General features: G+C 40.0%; 2 protein-coding genes across 2 annotated transcripts in view; one reads left to right on the forward strand and one right to left on the reverse strand.

Annotated features, from left to right (window-relative positions):
- LOC143876393 (phosphoglucomutase, cytoplasmic-like) overlaps positions 1 to 5,279 on the forward strand; it is a gene marked incomplete at its 5' end in the record, with an annotated part of 7,455 nt that extends 2,176 nt beyond the window's left edge. Inside the window, 5 exons of the mRNA XM_077378095.1 lie at positions 736 to 911; positions 1,011 to 1,087; positions 4,288 to 4,420; positions 4,691 to 4,807; positions 4,957 to 5,279. Of these exons, the coding sequence (XP_077234210.1) occupies positions 736 to 911; positions 1,011 to 1,087; positions 4,288 to 4,420; positions 4,691 to 4,807; positions 4,957 to 5,028 (575 nt within the window). The remainder of the gene's footprint in view (positions 1 to 735; positions 912 to 1,010; positions 1,088 to 4,287; positions 4,421 to 4,690; positions 4,808 to 4,956) is intronic.
- Positions 5,280 to 7,296: 2,017 nt separating this feature from the next.
- On the reverse strand, positions 7,297 to 10,940 carry LOC143876718 (pectinesterase-like). The gene is made up of 2 exons (XM_077378412.1): positions 10,018 to 10,940; positions 7,297 to 8,233 (listed from the first exon to the last, which is right to left on the reverse strand). The coding sequence occupies exons 1-2, from the start codon at positions 10,910 to 10,912 to the stop codon at positions 7,542 to 7,544; spliced, it is 1,587 nt and encodes a 528-aa protein (XP_077234527.1). The 5' UTR covers positions 10,913 to 10,940; the 3' UTR covers positions 7,297 to 7,541.
- Between the last annotated feature and the right edge of the window lie 10,832 nt (positions 10,941 to 21,772).

Here is a 21,772-nt window from a genome sequence, read left to right on the forward strand (position 1 = left end):
CAAACCCTCTCGAAGATGGGTTTCTCTCAAAGGACGAATCAGAAGAGGAAGGGAAAGTCGATTTCAGGCGAAGAAGATCAATCGCGCCGAAGCTATGGTCTGGTTTCTTCTTTTTGCTAGGTCGAGGAAGGGAAATAGATTTGGGTTTTATTGTTCATGTCTCGAAAATGCATAAACAGTTAAAAAGTCGATTTGTATTGCGTATTGTTCATGTCTCGAAATTTCTGTATTGGAAATGCCTTGTGTAAATTGTTAAAACGGGGGGACCCACGTTAAACCACTTTTTGGTTACAATTTTCTCCCTAATTGATGTGGAACTAAACATTCACCAGTATGCTTCCTGTTTAGTAATAATTATTTACCTCTGTCATCTCATGTTAACTCATGTTGTACTTCTGTTGAGGACCATTGTGGAAAGCAATCCATTTATGCTTCCTATTTCTAGATGTCCTGATTTGATTCGTGTGTCACATTGGAATATTATGAGGTTACTTCATTGGAGTGTTACAATGACACATTGATACATTGGCTGGTTCATATTCACTCACCTTCTTGTTCAAAGAAAGATATTTCGACTTGCTGTTTTGGAGGGATGCAATTTGTTAAAGAGAAGAAATTATTCTACAAAAATTATTTCCCTTTTTGTTTCTTTTTAGCAGCGTTTCAAAACTTCAATATTTTGAGAGACTAGAAACTTTTATAATGAGCGTACTTGTTTGTTCTCTTTGCTTACAGGTTCAGATCATATTCGTGAGAAGGATGGAATCTGGGCTGTTTTAGCTTGGCTTTCTATCCTTGCCTTAAAAAATAAGGACAACCTCAACGGGGGAAAGTTGGTGATTGTGGAAGACATTGTTCGTCAGCACTGGGCTACTTATGGTCGCCACTATTATACTCGATATGACTATGAAGTATGACATGTCAAGGCTACCATGCAATATTTTAAGGCTATTTCCTTTGGATCAAATTAGCTAACCACCCTCTTAACCGGTTCATATTGTTTTGCGAAGAACGTTGATGCAGGTGCTGCAAAGGAGCTCATGTCATATTTGGTCAAACTGCAATCTTCTCTTCCTGATGTTAACAAGTATTTCCTCGAGCATTTTTCCAAGCTGAGATTCTTGTTTATAAAACATTCAAGTTTGCTTGATGTTTGTTCAATGGCCATTGCATGCTATCAAGTTGTTGGGCTCATCTCTTAGTTAATGATTTTACTCTAGATGTTTGTCATGTGTACTTATTTCATTTTTTGTAATTCATTAGTTATGGTTTTAAAATCTAGATGTTTGTTATGTGTACTTATTTCATTTTTTGTAATTCATTAGTTATGGTTTTAAGTCTTGTTGTTTTCTAGCCGGTAAGTTGCCACTTCTGCTTGTGAATTCCCACCTTTTCAGTTCCCTATATTTATCATATGTAGCTGGTAATTCAATGCTTTTACCTGCTAATTCAATGTTTTTACAAAGAGTAAGAGTTCTGCCTTGACGTTAACAACTTTTAGCCTTCTTTTAGTTGGTTGCTTCCATCCGAGTCCTCCATCCATGCTTCCATGTGTTGATTTCTTCCCAAGGAACAATATTGGCGTTCAAATTAGTAAGAAGTAGAAATTCACCCAATTCTATATTATACAAGTATTGAAGATACAGCTTAACTTTCTAGTTTGTGTACTTTTTAGTCCCACAGCACTTGCATACTTGCATTGTATTAAATCATCAGCCTCTTTTTTTCCCAGTAAGGTAACCAGTATCATTCAACAAAAAAAAACATGCCCAGAAGTACAAAGGATTTACAAACGGGGCCGAGATTACCCCTCAGCTAAAGCCTCATGGCTGACCCTAGCTTTTGCCAGCGGGTCAGGGATCTCATTAGCCTTCCTTACAGCATGCATAAATTTATAGCTTCTCACTCTATCTTTATTAACTATCTCATTATTGATGAGTTCCAAGCGCCATGGACCGCTGCTATTTTCTGCTCCACAAATAAAGGAATCTGAGAATCACCTTTGACCTCAAGATTACCATCAAATCTTGAATAGAAAATCCTCTACCCCATCAGTAATGCTTCCGCTTCATCTTAAAAGGAGTCAGTTTTAATGATAGGTCCTGAAAACTTCCAGAATATGTTGCAATTGCTGTGTCTAAACACTCCACTGATTCCTGAGGGAGTAGGATTCCTCAACGATGTCAACCCATCAAAGTTGAATTTGATGGAGCTGATGGAGCCTTCTCATAGTATGAGATTCTGTTAGTTCTTCCTTTCTTAAGCATACGTCCTAAAGCTTACTCCAGAAGGGTAGATTATGCCCTTCTCTGGGAATAAATGGTGGGATGGACAATTCGGAATAAATGTGCCGTGGGAGCATGCACAACTTGCTTTTTTACCCCAGGAGTGCATTCCGCTGTGAAGGCCATACTCTCTAAAATGAGCATATGGTCCTCATCAGTTCTGTTTTCTGTCCCGGAAGAAAAAAAATCAATGCAATTTGTTTCTTTTCAATTATTTATTGTTTTAAATATGGTCATATGAATGCATCTAGAATCTCCACAATTTACCTTTCTTAGCACTGGACACACACCTGATTCTCAATTTCTTACTCCTTGAAAAGTGATTCTCCTCCCGAGCAGCTCTGTTTCTTTGCTTTGAAGAGAAAGATCAAATTAAATTTGTTTCTTTCTAATTGTATATTCTCTTCGTATGGTCAGACATATAATAAGGCATGCTATTCAAAAAAGGAAAAAAAAGAAGTCATAATTAGGCAATGTATGCTTTAAAATATCAATTAACTCCACCAGTTCCTCACTTAATATTTGGGAAAACTTACAACATTAGTGTAAGTTTTAACCCATATGCGAGACAAGAATAAGTATGTAGACCTTAATTATACTTGTCAGGAAAATATGGATTGTGCTTTCCAGGAAAATCTATTTTCTTAGTTTCTTAGTCGTTTGAGAATGTCAACTTTGTGGGACGGAAAACTTAAGATTACAATCTTTACGGTACTTTTGCAAATGTAGGAGCTCTAGGAAACTTTAGGTTTGTCTTGACTTCTGTTAAATGGAGGAGCTTTAGAAAAAGTTTCAGTCTTAACTAAGGTTACCGATAAAGAACTGCATTTTTAATCTGGTAGCACGACTGGTGCCCAAGGAGTAGAAACTGCTACACTTTAATACTTATCTCAATCCAGCACAAGGTATCTTCTTGATTGAACTGTTTCTAATTAGGACATTTCTCTCTGCCACTGTTTTGAAAGGCTGTCCCGCCACTAAACCTGCAAAGTTTCTACTTGATTGAACTGTTGATGGTCTGATGAACCAGTCTGCTTCAACAAACTTGGAATCGAAATATCTAATTTCAAAAGGGAAAATAATTCAAAGGCAATAATAGTTGCTCAAAAATTTAAATTAATTAAAAAGAACCACATATATACTGACCTGATAAATTTCAAATTATTACATGTAGTCATACTTAAGTAGATTTAAGTTGATATGGGATCTGTATAGAACTTGCTTTTCATCTCAAAGTTGCATTTAATTCCATTTTAATCAAATTGAATGTGACATGATTAGAGAACATAGTCCATACGTTGGTATAATACATATTGCTTGCATTGCGAACCGTTTTGCTCTGTTTTTTGTCCTGCAATATAATGGTCTCTTAGGTATTCTACATTGGCTCATCGGCAGTGGAATTCGGATAATCTCTTTGTCGAACATTCCTTTGTTTAGCAGAGTTTTTATATGGTGCCCGACCGTCAAGTACCGTGCTTTTTTATCTGGATAATCTCTCTTTTACATGATTAAGTTTTAAAAAGTGGGCTGCTGTTGGATAATATATCAAGGACGGTACTTCCATCGTACCACCCACAAGGGACTTGACGGTCAGGCACTGTATAATTTCTCTGTTTAGCAATGAAAGTTTGACCTAATTCTGGTGGAATTTTGAAGGGTGCACTTTGATTATGACTCAAAATGAACTGGAAAATTTTCTATTACAGTTATGTCTGATCTCCATTTCACATATCTTGTTTTATTTTTTTCGGTTGTATTACTTTGATTTCCCATTAGTTTCCCATGACTGTTGTCTCCATGACCACTATTACGTCCTCTTTTTTCATCTCACTAGATTGGAAACTTATCATTTAGCATAATGCAAATAGACTGTTGATGGAGATCAATCAGACTAAGTGTTATTGGGGAGATCCATTTATGCTTTTAGAATTTATGTTTGGGAAGCTGATAAAATTTTCACATTGAATCTTTTACAAACCGTCGATGTTGCTTGTTACAGGATTATAAAGGGAATCCGATCAGATGTGTCAAATGTTGTCCAAGCTGATGAATTCGAATATAAAGATCCTGTAGACAGTTCCATCTCAAAGCACCAGGGTATCCGATATCTGTTTGAAGATGGGTCACGATTGGTAAGCACACTCATTCTCTTAGTTAATTTCTAATCAGACAGTTTTCACCACATCTGATATACCAATAGGTCTTCATAGGAATGAATTACAAGCTGGATTCTATTGTTTGGCGTTACTTAACGTGTAAATGTTAACCGATTAGAATTCCCAATTTTTCCAACCATAAAGCTTTGAAGCCTCAAGATGGCGCTTGTCTGGTACTTTTGGTGTTGATCAACACACAAATAATTTATCCTGCTGCACCTCTCTGAATCCATTTTGTAATTCCAGGTTTTCCGCCTCTCTGGAACCGGTTCGGAAGGTGATACCATCCGTGTTTACATAGAACAATATGAAAAGGACTCTTCAAAGATTGGGAGGGATCCTCAGGAAGCACTTTCTCCTCTTGTAAGAAACACTATTCTGTCTTCTCCAACCCTTATCTCTTTGCTCTGTTGAAAAGACCAACTTGATTATGATTTTCATTTTTTTGTTGTTGAATGGTATATTATGATTTTCCTTAGGACATGACTCTGATGCATACATGCTTTTCATAGGTGGAGGTTGCGTTAAAGCTTTCCAAGATGCAAGAATACACAGGCCGGTCTGCTCCCACGGTCATTACATAGATAAAGAAAAGATTAGTTTACTTTTATGTATCAGTTTTGTTAAATTTATTACCAATGCTGGTTCTAGTAGTGGTATTATGAGAGAATGCTGAGCTATGATACTCTTTTTTATCACTCAGTCGTATGTCTTGTACTGTGTGAGGCAAATATTAAAGAATCAACTTGCTTTGATGAATTGAATGATTAATAAGATGAAGAATTTACAAAGTATACATTTTGAACTCAATAATAATGTGATGTTTCATTTTCCACTGTCAAACTTTCTTATATAGTATTATGAGGACATGGTTTGTGTGCAGCTGCACAGATCAGCTATCTGTACATGGCTGCACAAACCATTGCCTCACACAAACCATTTCCTCATAGTATATTGCATGACAAATAGTGTAAACAAAATTATTGTGCTGCTAGTGATATGTGCACTACCATGTTTTGATAATGAGCTGGATTGTAATAGCTTTTAACAGGCGGTTAAATGATAAAAGACAAGGTGAGTTTGGCCCATTATCAAAATACTATCATTCTTGGGGGTGTAAAATAATGGGCTCCATCCCATCAAAACATGATGGGTAAAAATGATGGGCTCACTGGATGCGTGGGTTTAAGTAGAATTGGTATGATCTAGCCTATCAAAACATGATGTGTAAAATAGAGGCCCCCACCATATGCATGGATTTGGATTTGCATGGATTTGGATTTGCATTTGGTACAAGGGTATTTTGGTTACAAAGCACATGTTTTCACGTGGGACCCAAAAATTAATTGTTATGAAAAATCTTGAGGGTGACTATTCCCTTAGTCGCATTAGCGATATAAATATAGAAGAGGAAATGGCGGATGAAAGATGAAGGATCAAGTGATCCTTGATACTTTCAAAGTCTCATATGAAGTTATTAACTATAGCCTATAGGGCACCACTGCCATCAGTGCATTGACAATGAAGGAAACTTAGAAATGCTAAGAATTCTCTTTGGGAGAAAGTTTCTAATAAAGAAAGTGGTATGGTATGGCTTCCTATTAAGTAAATGCGGTGAAACAATCATATTCCATATATTATCACCATTAAACGTTTGATTTTAGATTTTAAATGATGATAAGCTCTAGGGCCAATCATAATCACTTCTCATCACAGTTGAGTCATCAATGTGAAGTGTTGATCATAATGGCATTCACACATAGGGCTGCAACTCGGGTCGGGCGGGTCGGGTTTTGGAGAACCCAACCCTACCCGAGAAATATCTCGGGTCGGGTCGGGTTTTTTTTCGGAAAACCCACGATTCCCAAACACGGCCCTACCCATGATAAATCTCGGGTTGGGTCAGGTCGGGTCGGGTTTTTTCACGTTGACACAATTTTTTAAGGAAAATTCTTGTTTGGCAAGGCAACTCAACTCATAGAAGTAGAAATTACACTCACATCACACTTGAATCAAACAATGATGTAATTACACTCACATTACACTTGAATCAAACAATGTTGTAATCAAACAATGTTGTAATTACAATCAAACAATGCTGAATCAAACACTTGAATCAACTCAACTCATAGAAGCAGAAATTACACTCACATACAATATCAGTGGGTGCGTGGGTTTTCACTTTTAACTTTTAACTTTTAACTAACAATAGAAAAAAATGTACATACTATAACTTATGTAACTCGGGTCGGGTCGGGTCGGGTCCCTTCAAACCCGGCTCGACCCGAGATTCATGCGGGCTTTTGAATGCTCAACCCGGCTCGACCCGAAACCCATGAAACCTGAACCCAACCCAGGCTATTTTCGGGTCGGGTCGATGCGGGTTGGGTAAAACCCGGCTCGAGTTGCAGCCCTATTCACACATAAAAGGATCTTTCGTTGTGCATGTTTCGGATTCTACTTGGAAGCCCTAACCTAGATCTCTAGTGGTCCAAAAATCTCATTGATCAAGAGATTGTAACTATCTAATCAAATGGGCTCTTGGTTTCTTATCATATAGTTTAAATCACGTGACCAGAATTTTTTCAGCCTAATTGAATGAGGACGTTTGATTCAAAACAAGGTGAGAGCCTCCTAATGTACACAGCCCTAAAAGTCACCCAATTGGACATTCAAGATATTAATGAAACTTGGGCTGCCCATTTGAGAGAAAATCTACATCTATAGGATTAAAGCCATTCAAAATGTCAAAGCAGCATACAAGCGATTGTTGGTGTTTTTTCTATCAGGAGTTTCCATTCTGAGGGCCCTTTCCTAACAAATACACGTTTTCAAAAGAAGAATATAACAAATAGGAAAAGGAAAACTCTCCCCTTTATTAATAGAATAATAAGGTATACACAGATTAAGTCAATCCATGAAAATACATAAGATAGAGAAAAATGGCAATCCTGTTTTCGACATTTACAGGATGATTGACATATAATACAATGAATTCAACAACTATATCCTATCTTCTACATAAAATTAATCACATTTTATCATAAAACAATGAATAGAAAGCCACCAAAGTCTTGTAGAGACAGAAAAATCCATCTCAAAGGCCTGAAGTGAAAGGTACACCGGTTGCCGGAATCCATGAATTCCCGGACAAGAAGCTCCCGACGGTGAATTTTCCAGCTTCCGTCGCACTTGTAATGACATGATACCCCGGCCACTTCACTCGGCCACCTGTGGCCGCACCCGCGCCTGTGTTCATATACTCTCCATAATATAAAGTACTTAAAGCAAAGTTCCCACTCCATTCAAGCCATCCTGCAGGAGCAATCAAGCTATCTAGAGAAGTTTTCATAAATACGGTCCTCGAGTACTGTTGCCATGGCCTACCAAGGTATGTCTTGAAGGAGCCTTGAACTGGTTTCAAGTCTGAAGCCGCGGTAACTCTTGAATTGTGAATTGAAATCCCTGTGTTCTCGTTTGGGTCCGTTCTTCCTTGAGCGGTGACCGTGTTCTGCTGATTGCTCATGGGTCTCCTAACATATATGTTGCAATTTTGGAGGACGGCCGCGGCGTCCCCGAATATAAAGTCTACGGTCCCATAAATGTCACACTCGCGGTAGAATTGGCGTTGGGAGTAGACATAGAGTGTGTCTTGGTACCCTTTGAAGCTACATCTGTAGAATACTGAGAGATCTGAGCCTGATCGAAGTGCGACCGCCTGGTGCTTCTGTGGCCCGGCAGTGTTCTGAAACGTCATGTCTCGAGCTATGAATCCGTTTCCGGTGACAGCTGAGAAGAAGATAAGTATTCTTTGTTAGCGCCTCTATGGATACCACTAAAATTGGTCCTTATTTGTCACATAAAGTTAATTTACATTGAAGTTGTTTAATATGGTGCGTACTCATATTTTTGCAAGGAAGAATATGAAAATGCAGAAGTACAAGTTGGGGTTGCTTATTTATGACTGTTTCTTTAAAAAAGATTTAAAGAAACACCCATTTTCCACTTTGGTTTTGTTTCTTAATTTGGACATAAAATGGTCGTAAAACAAAATTTATACCCATTTTTAAGTAAAAAATGAATTTAAGCGTAAAATTTGTTTCACGTCCATTTCCTATCGAATGAACATGGCCTTGAAGTTATGTATAGAATTTGTTTTACACTGTTAGGCTCATTTTTTTTCCTTAAAATAATAGTAGGGGTGTCAACGGATCCACTTCGGGTCGGATCCACCTATGTCACAGTCATGATCCATTCAAATTCCTTATTGGTCGGGTCGGAGTTGGATTGTTCTTCGGATCCTAGTTTCCACGTCATGATCACGATCCATTTTAATTAGGACCGTCCATCGGAGTGTCCTATTATGTCCCACTAAGCTAAGTAAACAATTAATTTTTTCAAAAAGAGATAGAATGGCAGTCCACTTTTAGTGTCTTTATACATTTTCTTCAACCAAATTAAAAATTTATCTATGTTTAATCTATGTGTATAATAATGCTTGTAAACATTAAAACTAATCAAAATTACATACACAAATAAAGAATATGATTGTGTTATGAACTATTATCAAGAACCCTCACTTATTCCTTAGAGAAAGAAATGAAACTCTGAAAGTATGAATGGACGACTAATGAGTGAGCATTCCTATTCGATTCATTAAGTGATAAGAGAGGTTTTGACCAAAATACGCTTCATAGAAGGGTTAGCATTAACAAAATTTCGAGGGTATTTTTGTAAACCATTTCGGATCGTGACTATCCAATGGGTATATGTGGCGTGCCCATGCACAATCCAATTTTTTTCGGATCCAAGATTTGACGATCCGAAATATGCCCATGGATCCTATTCATATATTTAGATCCCGTTCATTAACGTTCGGATTCGGACGATCCATCGGACCGTCTGGATCCATTGACACCCCTAAATAATAGGCATCTGGATTATATAACAAATTCAACGTATAACAAAGGCCGTAAGCATTTATCTAAGATGGTTAAATCTGTGAGGCCAGTTGTTAGGCCTAGACGTGTCATAATATAATATCTATCAACCTCAATGAGGAAGGACCGTTACTGTAAGCATGAAAAATATTATCCATAAGTTCTTGTTATTATCCATGGAAGTAAAATATACACGGGAAAGCTATGAATGAACAGAAAAAGTAGTAGAAACTTCCTTACTTTTGACCGTAGCAATCTTCCATGTAACAATCTTCCTTACTCTAGTTATGCCACCAGCTTTGAAGTTCAAGGTAGGCTGGTAGCTTTAGTCATATTGCTTAAAAGTTACACGGTCTTAAGTTTTACAAAATTCCATGAAATTAATTAGTTTTGTTTGGATAATCTTTTGCTAAGCTTTATGCCCTCTTTGGATTCCACCAAAGTTGGTTCTTATTTGCGAATAAGACTATTTTAATTTAATAATGTAATTTGCAAAACGAATTATAGGATTAGAAATTCTTTAACAAATAAATTCTTGTAGGCTCTCTTAGTATTCTTCCACAAGAAAGTAAAACTTGAAACCACTTAACAAGATAAAGAAACTTAGAATTAAAAATTCATGAAGAAACTTACCGAAGGTCGCAGATGCAAAGGTCGTGGAACCATCTTGAACATTATTAGTGCCTGTAACAACAGTAGCATCGATTCCATCACCGATAAACATTAAATTGTTCATCGACTTCGTAATTTGGACATTTTCACTATAAACACCAGCTTTCACATGGATAACAAATCTCTTAGTCCCACTCCTTAGCTTCGCAGAAGCAGCAACAGCCTCAGAAATTGTCTGGTAATTTCCTGACCCGTCTTTTGCCACAATAATATCAGCTTGTGAGGCTACGCTCAATGACTGAAGGAGCTTTCGATCAGCAGCCGAAACCCATTCCGGGAACCGACTCGAAAGCAACCGCCGCCCACCACCTGACTTACTCGACAAAGTGGTAGCTGTCGAAGCCGCAGCCTTGTTAATAGCAAGTGAATTGCAAATCAACTTTGAGACATTTCCCACCATGAAGGGTAAGGAGATAATGTGAGAAGACAAATTGAAATCTGTGAATCCGTTTTCGCACGTTTTTTGGTTGGCAATGGCCGCACTTAGCCATGTTTGAGAGTCTTCGAAAGTATTTGGATTAGGAGACCCAAGCGTGCGATTAAGATGAGAAATGGTGTCTTCGAAAAGCTCCACACAATCATCCCACGCCACCTTGGCTCGCTTGTCAAGCAAGCTTGTATCAATGGCCGAAACAAGCCGAAGGGCTTGTTGGGATCGGTCCATGGTGGCTTGAAGAGCTAAACTGCGGAAATCAAATTGAGTATTATCAAGGGTAGGGAAAGGATTAGCAGTAATAAGAGAAGTACATACTTCAGGATATGGGGTTTGGGCACAAGATGATATCATCTCACTCTTCACCACCCTAATACCTAAAACAAAGCATATGGTCAGAAAACATAGTATGAGCTTATCCATGGTTGGAAAACTAAGTTTATCCCTATTGATGTTTTGAATGGTTTGAGAGTGTAATGTAAGGGTGGGTCCTTTTATAGGCAACAATATGGTTAATTTCTTTGAACGCGGTTAGGTTAAGGTTGACATATTGATTCATGCAGGATTACGTGAAGAAGAATATATGTCCGTTGTTGTTTTTTGAATTTTACATAACGTGGCAGAAACAAATAAAGACCATTAGATTTTAAGATTGTGGGTTATATGAATACAAAGGGCTAAGGAGGGTTGTTGGTAAGGAGGGCGGTCTATGGCGAAAATTATAGAGTGGAAATCTTAGGAAATGAGGAATTTGATAGCTTGGAAAGTGGGCGAGAGGGTTCCAACTTGGATATTTGTATGAAATTGGTACTAATCTCGATTGTTAGGCTTTTGTTAGACACCAATTAAAGACAATTAAGTGCTTTGTACTTTCTAGTCCTTTTTCTTAATTTTCGTGGTGCCACGTGATTTCTTTTGAAAATAAAGATTTTAGGTTAAAATACCGCAAATACCCCTGGAATCTTTCCATCCGGCTTGTAATACGTCCGAGGAGAGTCCTGGTTTACTGTCCAGAGATTTTATATGGTGTGAGCCCTTATAGTCCCGTATTTTTTTAAAAAAAATAGTACTGTACGGACCACATCATAGGATGATCCAAACCGTCCATGTGATGGAACATAATGCAAATAGGTTTGTTCCCCAAAATGGTGTAGCAACTACTCCCATCCTCGGTGTGAGCCCTTATAGTCCCGTATTTTTTAAAAAAAAATAGTACTGTACGGACCACATCATAGGATGATCCAAACCGTCCATGTGATGGAACATAATGCAAATAGGTTTGTTCCCCAAATTTCAATCGGCAACTACTCCCATCCTCCTTCTCCAAGATGGTGTAGCAAGGCAGTCCTCCAGCCCCTGCTTTGTGCCCCATCACTCTCTTCTTCTCGGGTTGAATCAGGCCCAGTTACTATCCATCAGGTGATTGAATTGATGGTGGATCATACAGTGTCTATCAGCTCCCACTTGGGCCTAGTTTATCCGGGGCCGGCTGAAGATTACCGATCCAACATAAAGGCGGCAGAATTGAGGGAGGTCGATGTAGTGTCATCTCCTGCACCTATATCCGACGCAAATCTGAAACGTACGGAGAGAGAATTGATACGGCTTCATTCAGATATCAATTATGACTCTGGCTCGCATAGCAGTGGTCTCAAGCGTACGAAAAAAGGAAGAAAAATTGGAGTTGGGGAGGGGAGGATCTAACCGCACTCTAGTTGTTGATGAAGATTCTATCCTGGAATATCAATGGCTTGGGCTCTCGAGAGAAACGAATTCAAATAAAAGCAATAGTTAAACACCGGCGACCCGAGGTGGTGTGTCTACAGGAAACTAAGATGGAACAAATCAGTTCCATAGATATGAGTAGCATGGGGTTCAACTCTGATTGGAATTTTACTTTCGTAGCATCTAAAGGAGCTTCAGGGGGTATCTTGGTGGCATGGGATACAGTCTTGTGGGCCAGCTCGGATGTTTGGCGAGGGGTCTTCTCACTATCTGTAGCCTTCCGCAAATGTAACGATCAATCAGAATGGTTATTCACAGGCGTCTATGGTCCTTTGTCCCCTTCCGACAAGTGTTCTTTTTGGGAAGAATTAAATCAGAGGCGTGGCCTATGTTCCGCTCCTTGGTGTATTGGGGGGGATTTCAACGAAGTTCTAGATTCACGAGATCGAATTGGGGGTCAGCGCATTACTGTAGGTATGAGAAATTTTGCTGATTTTATCGCAAACAACGAACTAGTCGATTTACCGTTGGGCGGTGCATCCTTCACATGGGCAAGAGGTACGAACCGGAGCCGGCTTGATAGGTTTCTTTTATCGGGCGACTGGTTGGCAGGTATCTCAGAAGTTTACCAGCAGGCATTACCCCATTCTGTCTCCGATCATTGCCCTCTTCTTTTGTCCCCTAAAATGGAGTCCTGGGGCCCCCCTCCCTTCCGATTTGAATTAGCTTGGCTGGAAAATCCCCTGTTGGAGGCTCAATTAGTCCGTTGGTGGGCGGACTGTGCCTTCTCGGGACCCAGTGATGTCGTCATTGGCAAAAAATTAAGGTTTATCAAAGGGAAATTAAAAGCATGGGATAAGGAGCAGAAAGAGATTACCCTCGGCAGGAAGAGGGTCCTTGAGGACCGATTGTTGGAGATCCATTCATTGGCTGATAGTGGATCGGCAACGGCGGAGGATTTTGAGCAACAAGGCAGGCTTATCCAAGAACATAAAGAGTTGTTAAGGCTTGAAGAAATCTCATGGCGGCAAAAATCCCGAGTCAAGTGGTTGATGGAGGGGGATAAAAATACAGCCTTCTTCCATGCCATAGCCAGTACTCGCAGACGAAGGAACCGAATTGAATCTTTAGAGGTGGAAGGGGTTGTTATCTCGGACCGGGAGAGGATTATTGCGGAAACTATTGCATTCTACCGTTCTTTGTACTCCGCTGACGGACTTCTTCGCCCAATACCCCAAGACATTTGTTTCTCAACTTTGAGCCTGGAAGCTTCTGCTGGATTGGAAATCCCCTTCTCTGAGGAGGAAATCCGAATCGCTCTATTCTCTCTAGCTCAGGATAAAGCCCCTGGCCCTGATGGATTTTGCTTGGCTTTCTTTCAGACGTGTTGGGACACAGTCAAATCGGATCTTATTCGTTTCTTCCTAGAATTTTTTGAGGGTGCTATTCTCGACAAGGGGACGGGGGCGACTTTTCTAGTCCTTATTCCAAAAATTGATGGAGCATCCAAAGTATCAGATTTTCGTCCGATTAGCTTGGTGGGCAGCCTATACAAGGTGCTTGCGAAGGTGCTGGCGGACCGTATCAAAGTGGTTCTTCCATCCATTATATCGGTAAATCAGAGTGCTTTTATAGGCAAGCGTCAAATTCTTGATTGTTCCTTAACAGCAAATGAGGCAATTGACTATTACCGACGGTCAGGGGAAGGCGGCATCTTATGTAAGCTTGATATGGAGAAAGCATATGACCGTGTGGATTGGGCCGCTTTAGATTATCTTATGGGTCGTATGGGTTTTGGGGAAAAGTGGAGAGGGTGGATCCGGAATTGCTTATCATCTGCATGGTTTTCCGTTCTAATTAACGGCTCAGCAAAAGGATTCTTCAAATCCTCTAGAGGATTGCGGCAGGGCGATCCTCTCTCTCCATTTCTTTTCTTGATAGTGGCCGAATCCTTATGCAGTATACTGAAAAAGGGAAGTGATATGGGGCTATATAGAGGTTTCCTAATTGGGACCAATAAGGTGGAAGTCTCGCTGCTTCAGTTTGCGGATGATACCCTCCTGTTCTGTTCCCCGGTCCTCTCCCAGCTTCTCAATCTGAAAGCCATGCTTCGGTGTTATGAGATGGTCTCAGGTCAACGATCCAATTTTGGTAAATCTCGGTTGTATGCGATTAATGTATCTGAGAGTGAGGCTTCATCCTTCGCCGGAATTATGGGGTGTGGTCTAGATGTCTTTCCCGCTACCTATTTGGGTCTCCCTCTCGGGGTGGGCCGTCCGAGACACACCCTATGGACTCCTATTATACAAAGGATTGAGCGTCGGTTGGCCACATGGAAGCGCCGTTTGGTTTCCAAAGGAGGTAGATTGGTGCTTATAAAGGCTGTTCTCTCTAATATGCCGATTTATTTTCTATCCCTTTTTCATTGTCCAGCTTCTGTTGCTGAGAGCATCGAGCAAATTCAGAGACGATTTCTGTGGGGCGGTTCAAGGACTTCCAAAGGGGTCTCCCTTCTTAAATGGAGTTTAGTCTGTTCTCCAATTAAAAAAGGAGGTTTGGGTATCAGGAGAGTCCAGCTCTTTAATCAGGCCCTTATGGGTAAGTGGTTGTGGAGATATGGAGAAGAACAATCCTCTTTGTGGGTTCGGGTCATTGACAGTAAGTATGGTTCATCTCATGGGAATTGGGACTCTGTTGATACTTTCAAAATCAAAGGAATCACGGTATGGAGGGACATATTGCGTTTGAAGACCGTTTTTGCCCCTGGAGTTCGCTTCAGAGTCTATAGGGGGGATCGAATTCGGTTTTGGCAGGACCCTTGGTGTTCGTCCCATTCTCTCCGAGTTTTGTTTCCTGACTTATATATCGTATCTTCTCAGAAAGAAGCTTGGGTATCGGAATGTTTCGAACGGGTCCAAGGGCAAGTGGAGTGGATTCCTAAGTTTCGTCGAGCCTTCTTTGTCCGGGAGTTAAGCGATTACAGCGCCCTCATCTCCTTATTGAACTCTTACTTCATCAAGTCTTCGGGCATAGATCGTCGTATTTGGATTTGGAATCCGTCGGGGATTTTCTCTGTTAAATCTTTTTATCTCCATCTGATCCCCACTCTAATGGAGCATGCGTCCTCCGCGGTTTGGCGCCTCGCATGCCCCCCAAGAGTTGCTTTCTTTGGGTGGTCGGTTAGCAGGGGACGAATTCAGACGATAGATTTCTTACGAAAAAGAGGAATGTGGCTGGTTGATCACTGCCCCCTATGTCTATCCGCCGGGGAATCCATCGACCACCTATTTATACATTGCCAGGTTGCTTCATATATTTGGGGTCAGCTCTTTTCTAGATTTGGAGTCAGTTGGGTTGCTTCCAATTCTATGGCCGAATTTATTAGGAGTTGGGACTGGGCTCCGTGGAAGAGGAAAGGTAGAATTTTGTGGAAGATGTGTCTCTTAGCCTCCTGGTGGTTCTTGTGGAAAGAGCGGAATGCGCGGGTCTTTGAAGGGAAAGTCAGGTCCCCATATTGGATTTATATACAGGTGGTAGCAGCGGTCATCTCCTGGGCCCGTTCACTTCCTCTTTTTCGTTTTGTTTCTGCGTATGCCCTTTGGGAAGGGTGGTCAACCATATGCATGGAATCGGTTACCAAAGTGCAATCTCGACCCTCATGGTCCCCCCCGCCACCGGGGTCTCTGAAGCTCAATTTTGACGGTTCCTCTATCGGTAACCCAGGGGCGGCTGGAGTGGGGGGGTTATGTCGGAATCACAAAGGGGAAGTCATTTGGGCCTATTCAGGGCCTCTTGGATTTGCCGACTCGTCTGAGGCGGAGGTTCGAGCCGTTCACAGTGGGATTCTTTCCATGCCTCGCTTGGAGTGCGACAGTCTGATAGTCGAAGGCGATTCCGTAAATGTTATTCGCTGGCTTTCGGGAGATGCTTCTCCCCCTTGGAGATTTGTGCCTTTCTTTGAGGAGATAGAGGATAGAGGAAAGGGCTACTCCATGGTCTTTCAGCATGTCCGGAGATCGGCCAATGTGGCAGCCGACTCTCTGGCTAAAAGTGGTGTTTCTCGGGCCGAAATGGAGTGTTTTGACTATCTCCCCCCTTGAGTCATTGTCTTGCTATTTTATTTGCTCATTGTTCCGTCAGGACCATCTCGGTTCTGCTTATTCATATATATAAATATATATTCTGTTGCCTTCTTCAAAAAAAAAAAAAAGGTTTGTTCCCCAAAAATCATTTCATACGATGATCTAGCCATACGATCTATAGAGGTTTCCATAATATACAGTTCCTCTACAGATCGGAAGGTTGGGATCATCCTATAGTGTGGCCCGTACAGTGCTTTTTAAAAAAGTCAGGACTATACGGGCTTACACCATATAGAAACTCGACTGTCCATAGCTGTTCTTAAAAAGTTACTTCTAAAAAATTGGGGTGCAACTTGGAATGGGTCGGGTTGAGCTTTTGCTATAATAATGAATTGGAATCAGCTCAAACCCGAGTCAATTTTACGGTAAAAGCTTAACCCCATACCGAAAAATGAACCCGAGTTGCACCCCTAGAAACTTAGTAAAACTTCAAGGGAAAAAAAAGGTGATATTTCTGTGTTTACAAAACCCAAATGTGAAAATAAAATGAAGGTTGATGTCGTGGTCTAGAGACCCTAAGTGAAAGCCCAAATTCATGCAGTGGAAGCTCCGTCGAAAAAACCACATTCGGAGCCAGCAAATAGCGACGAACAGATAGTCTTCTCCGAGAAAGACTACGAGAAAGTCCACCTCCCCCATGACGATGCGTTCGTCGTACGTCTTCTCATCGCCAATTTTAACGTAAGCAAAATACTGGTAGATACCAGTAGCTCTGTTTTTACAGTAGATTTTCACCGCAGAGAGTCATGAAATTATAACACGACTTGTGTGGACATGTCAATTATCATTCTGGGGGTGGGGACGCTAGCGCGCCTGGCGACTCCCCCTCACATCCAGGCTTGCAAGTTCCGTGCCTGCTACTCTTCATGAGTTTAGGCACCGGCTGGCAACTTGGGTGAATAACGAACCCCGGCGCAATGGGCGCCAAGGAAATGCAGCAGTGGAATGTCCGATGGATATCATCGCCATGATGACTTTACATGACTCTCGGCAACGGATATCTCGGCTCTTGAGCATTCTCAGTCGTCCCTCCATATACATGGAACGCATTCCTTGATCAATCAGATCATCAAATTAATTATTAATTAATAACAAAAATAGACAAGTGACTATAACTTTCATTTTATAAATAGCAGGAGTGATAAATTATGAGAACCTCTTTGTGTGAGAAGAAAATGAGAAGCGGTCTCATTGGTTTCTTCAAGGATAATTTTAGTTAGGAACAATGGGATCAAAAGACTCATGTGATTCCTTTGACCCAATCAATTAGGCCCTGTTTGGATTGCAGGAATTTTCTGGAAAAGTCTGGAAAAGAAAAAATTTATAAAATTTCCCACTTTTTTACAGAGAGTTAAACCTACCGTAACCGAACTTTACTTATAGGGACCTTCAATTTATAATAATAATCCTCTAAATTAACCACAATCATATTATTTCCCTCCAAATCATGGAAAGAAGAAAAAACTTCCCAAGAAAAGTTCGGAATTTGTTTTTCTTACAATCGAAACAGGCCCTGTTGGATTGGATGATTGGACAATAATGATCGTCCGATTGAGACAATTTTAAAGCTATAGCATCTATAAGCTGCCACCTCAAATGAAGGGATCAAGCTGTCATCATGTTGGTGGGACCAAATGAAGCTTCTCCTTTCCTCGTATAGCATCATTTCTCACGCAAGTTGATGTCTTAAGTCAAAACTACACGTAGGCAGCTTAGAATCATTAAACACATTTATGATATTTTATAGGTATGGTAAGTTTGTTTATTTTTCTGTTAATTTTGTGTATCCATAAATTTTACTTATCCATGGGAAGTTTGTACATTCACGAAATATAAGTTCATGCAGTATCCACAGTAAGTTTATATATACATGGTGAGTTTGTTTATTACAGAGAATATTGCATATCTTTGAAGTTTGGTAGATCCCAATGCGTCTTTGTTACATCTCTATATAACTGTACTTGCGTACCTTATTAATGGAGAGAGAGAGGGTTCAATCCTATCCCATTGTGACAAGGCCCCTTTCTTGGTTTGACGAAAATGAACTAGTTTTGTAATAGTCCCACATCGGAAGCGGAGAGAGAAAGTTCTTGGGTTATATGTGTAGACCCCCACCTTCCCTATGTAGACACGTTTTATGTGGAAAAACAAAACTGGGGAGGGTTGCGGCCTAGAATTAGACAATATCTACATGGTCGCCTGGGCGTTACAAATATGGTATCAGAGCCGTATCTTCTCTAGTTTGGTGTGCCACTGAGAACGCTGGGCCTTTTAAGAGGGGTGGATTGTAATAGTCCCACATCGGAAGAGGGGTGGATTGTAATAGTCCCATATCGGAAGCGGAGAGAAAAAGTTCCTGGGTTATATGTGTAGACCCCCACCTTTGCCTGTATAAACGCGTTTTCTGCGGAAAAACAAAACCGAGAAGGGCTGCGGCCTAGAACCGGGCAATATCTACATGGTGGCCGGGGCGTTACCGGTTTAGTGGTTTCAGAATCCTTTTCACATTAAATAGTAAATTTTTGTGTAGGCTACTGCTAACTGCACGGACATGATTTGATAATTGGACGAATTACTCACCTTGTTTTACCTTTCCTAACCAATTGTCAAAGGCCTTGACAAAGCTTTGGAGAGCTGGTTTAAAAAAAAGGTGAGTTTGTACCATTATCAAAACTTGGATGCGGGTAAGGCAGGTACAACATAGGTGTTGCCCTTGATATTTGATCGAGTCTTAAAATATCAGCTGTAATTGGATCAGATATGAAAGGCGGCGCCACCATATAAAAACTCCCTATTATATTTAACACTAAAAGAATATGTTCGTATTTTTTTTATAGCATGTTCACATCTTGCCCTCCCGGGACCCTTCAATGGCGGGAGCCTCGTGCACTGGGCCGCCTTTTTTTATAGCATATTGGTTTTTACATGCTTGTGTTTTACCAAACACGAACTTCCATGTTTACGTGTGCGTGTATATATTTTAAGTTATTTCATCTTCTTCCTCTCAAAATATGTCGTCTTCAAACAAATTTCCTCGAAATGGGCTTTCATGAAAATATGGAATGTTCACATCGTTAGGTGAACTACGTTGTCCTTGAGATTACGTTTTTTGTCCTGAATGAAGGACCAAAGTACGATAACTCTATCTTTAGGCTAATCACTATACACGTTTAGGCGTCGACCGATCACCATATTCGTTCTAGCAACTCATATTCCCAAGCTCTTGTTTTGATAAGCAAACCCATGTTCCTTACTTGAGAGTTCAATAAAAAAAGAGAAGGGAGGGTGCATCTATCCGACCAAGAAGATGTGAATTGTTAGAATATGTGAGATCCCTCCTTTAGAATGGCTTGAGATCTCGGCGTTGGATTGCTAGGGTGATAGATTAGTGAATTATGGTTGATCAGATAACTTAATCAAATTAGAATTATCTCCTTCCTTTCTTTTCCCAGTACCCTTCTATGTTGCTATCAATTCCATTTGTTCCGACGGTTAGGATCATCCCGATAGTACCCGTCCAAGGTGGGGCCAGATACATGGACGGTTTGACTTCGACGTGCATACTAAAAAGATTAATTGTTTCCTTGACATGTCATTTTTGGGTTACATCAAAGTAAAAAAGAAACTCATACTTTATGAATTAGATAAATACATTACTAGAGATACTTTATGAATTAGATAAATACATTACTAGAGAACTCTGGATGGTCCCCTATAGCTAGGCAATAATAAATTTTTGTAATCTTCTCACATTGGGATTAATGTATCAGTTTATAGACTTCTTGGCATAATTTTCACCACTTCTTATAGTTATAGGGGACTGATATCTTCACTACCATTTCCTTGAGATATCATTTTTGGGTTACATCAAAGTAAAAAAGAAAAAAAAAAAACATCATCACCAAGAATTGAAATGTCATTAAGGCCCGTTTGGATGCCAAGAAGATTTTGATTTGGATTTCTCACATTTGCAGCCCTTTCTGCATTGTAATTTGGATCGGATCAAATTCTTGGATTTCTAATTCGGCAGCTGACAGTGAAAAAAAATCAAATTTCTAAATTTGATGTGGAAATAAGAAATTAGGAATCTACAGATCCGGCAGTCTCCTTCACCCTCTTTGCTCCTCAACCTCTCCTCTCCACTAGGAAGTACCCCTTCCCTCTCTCTCTCCCTTTACATGAGCTGCCGGATCTTACATTTTGTATTTTCAAAACTCAATTCCAAATCAAAATACAAAATGGGAGGTATCCAAACGGGCCCCAAGTGCTTCGCTTGTTATTTAACTAATATGATATTAGAGAGAGGACTGATATCCACACTGTCATATTTTGATAACATCACTATTTTCTTTGTTTTACAATTTTTAATTAGCTTTCTACGGCTGTTGCAAACTTGCAAAGTTATATTAGTCAAGATGCTATCAACAGTAAATCAGAAAAATGTGAAATAAACTGATTAATGTCGTAATTAAAATGAAGGTGGATAGAATCGCAATAAAGCCTTTTTGCTCTGTAGTTGCAAGTTGCAACACATGCATAAGAGTAAAAATGAAGGTGGATAGAATCGCAAGATCGTTTCATTTTTTGCCGTGTGGCGCCATCAATAATATGACACATTGCGTAGGCAACCTCGATCATGGTTTTAAATTTCGACCGAAATCCGAAATTTTGGATTTCGGTGGAGACCGAAACTGAAATTTCCGGAAATTCCATTTTTCACCATTTACCAAATTTCGATTAAATGCCATTATTTATTACAAAAAAAGTGTTACAAAATTTTGGTTCAAAATTTCAAAAATTCAGTCCGGAATTTCGAACCAAATTACGAAATTTCGGTTTTCGGTGGGGTCGGAAACGGTTATCGAAACCGAACAATGAACTCAAATTTATGAGGCCCATACCACGTAAACACACACGCAAGCATGCATCATCATTTTCAAGCGGCATGAAACAAAATCTTGAGAGAGAACATAATATTTTTTTCGTTACCAAGAAGAAAAATAAAAATAAAGTTAAAAGGCAATGCTCTGAAATATGGTCTTAACCATTGTCTACTGTCCATCATACTCATTGATCAATAAGATGTACTAATTTCCCAATCGTTCACCTAAAAATGAACTAAAAATGGTCAAGCAAGCAAAATTTCTTCTCAAGTGATATTTTCACCCTTGAAAATGAACACACACGTAAATACATTTCCTCTCCTTTAAAGGCCAATCCGAAAGTATATTAGAGTATCTCTTAGTCGCTGGGATCTCATCTGGATAAGACTAATCAACTGTTTTTTGGGTAGGTAAGCTCCGATTGAACCAACCAAATGAGTTAATAGGTCCAAACCCAAGACTAATTAACTTGCCAACCATATCAGGCTTGGTCAATTAGAATGTGTATTATTCATATACTATATCTTCTGACG

This window comes from Tasmannia lanceolata, unplaced genomic scaffold, assembly GCF_043159265.1.
Source record: "Tasmannia lanceolata isolate RefF3 unplaced genomic scaffold, GAP_Taslan_0.1 ptg000005l, whole genome shotgun sequence".
NCBI classification, from domain to species: Eukaryota; Viridiplantae; Streptophyta; class Magnoliopsida; order Canellales; family Winteraceae; genus Tasmannia; species Tasmannia lanceolata.

Bases quoted from the DNA above. Each gene is read 5' to 3' on its own strand.
- LOC143876718 (XM_077378412.1), bottom strand. From the start codon at position 10,912: ATGGATAAGCTCATACTATGTTTTCTGACCATATGCTTTGTTTTAGGT. The intron at 8,234-10,017 runs GTAAGTTTCTTC...TCTTCTTCTCAG, and splicing joins CTTTGCATCTGCGACCTTCG to CTGTCACCGGAAACGGATTC.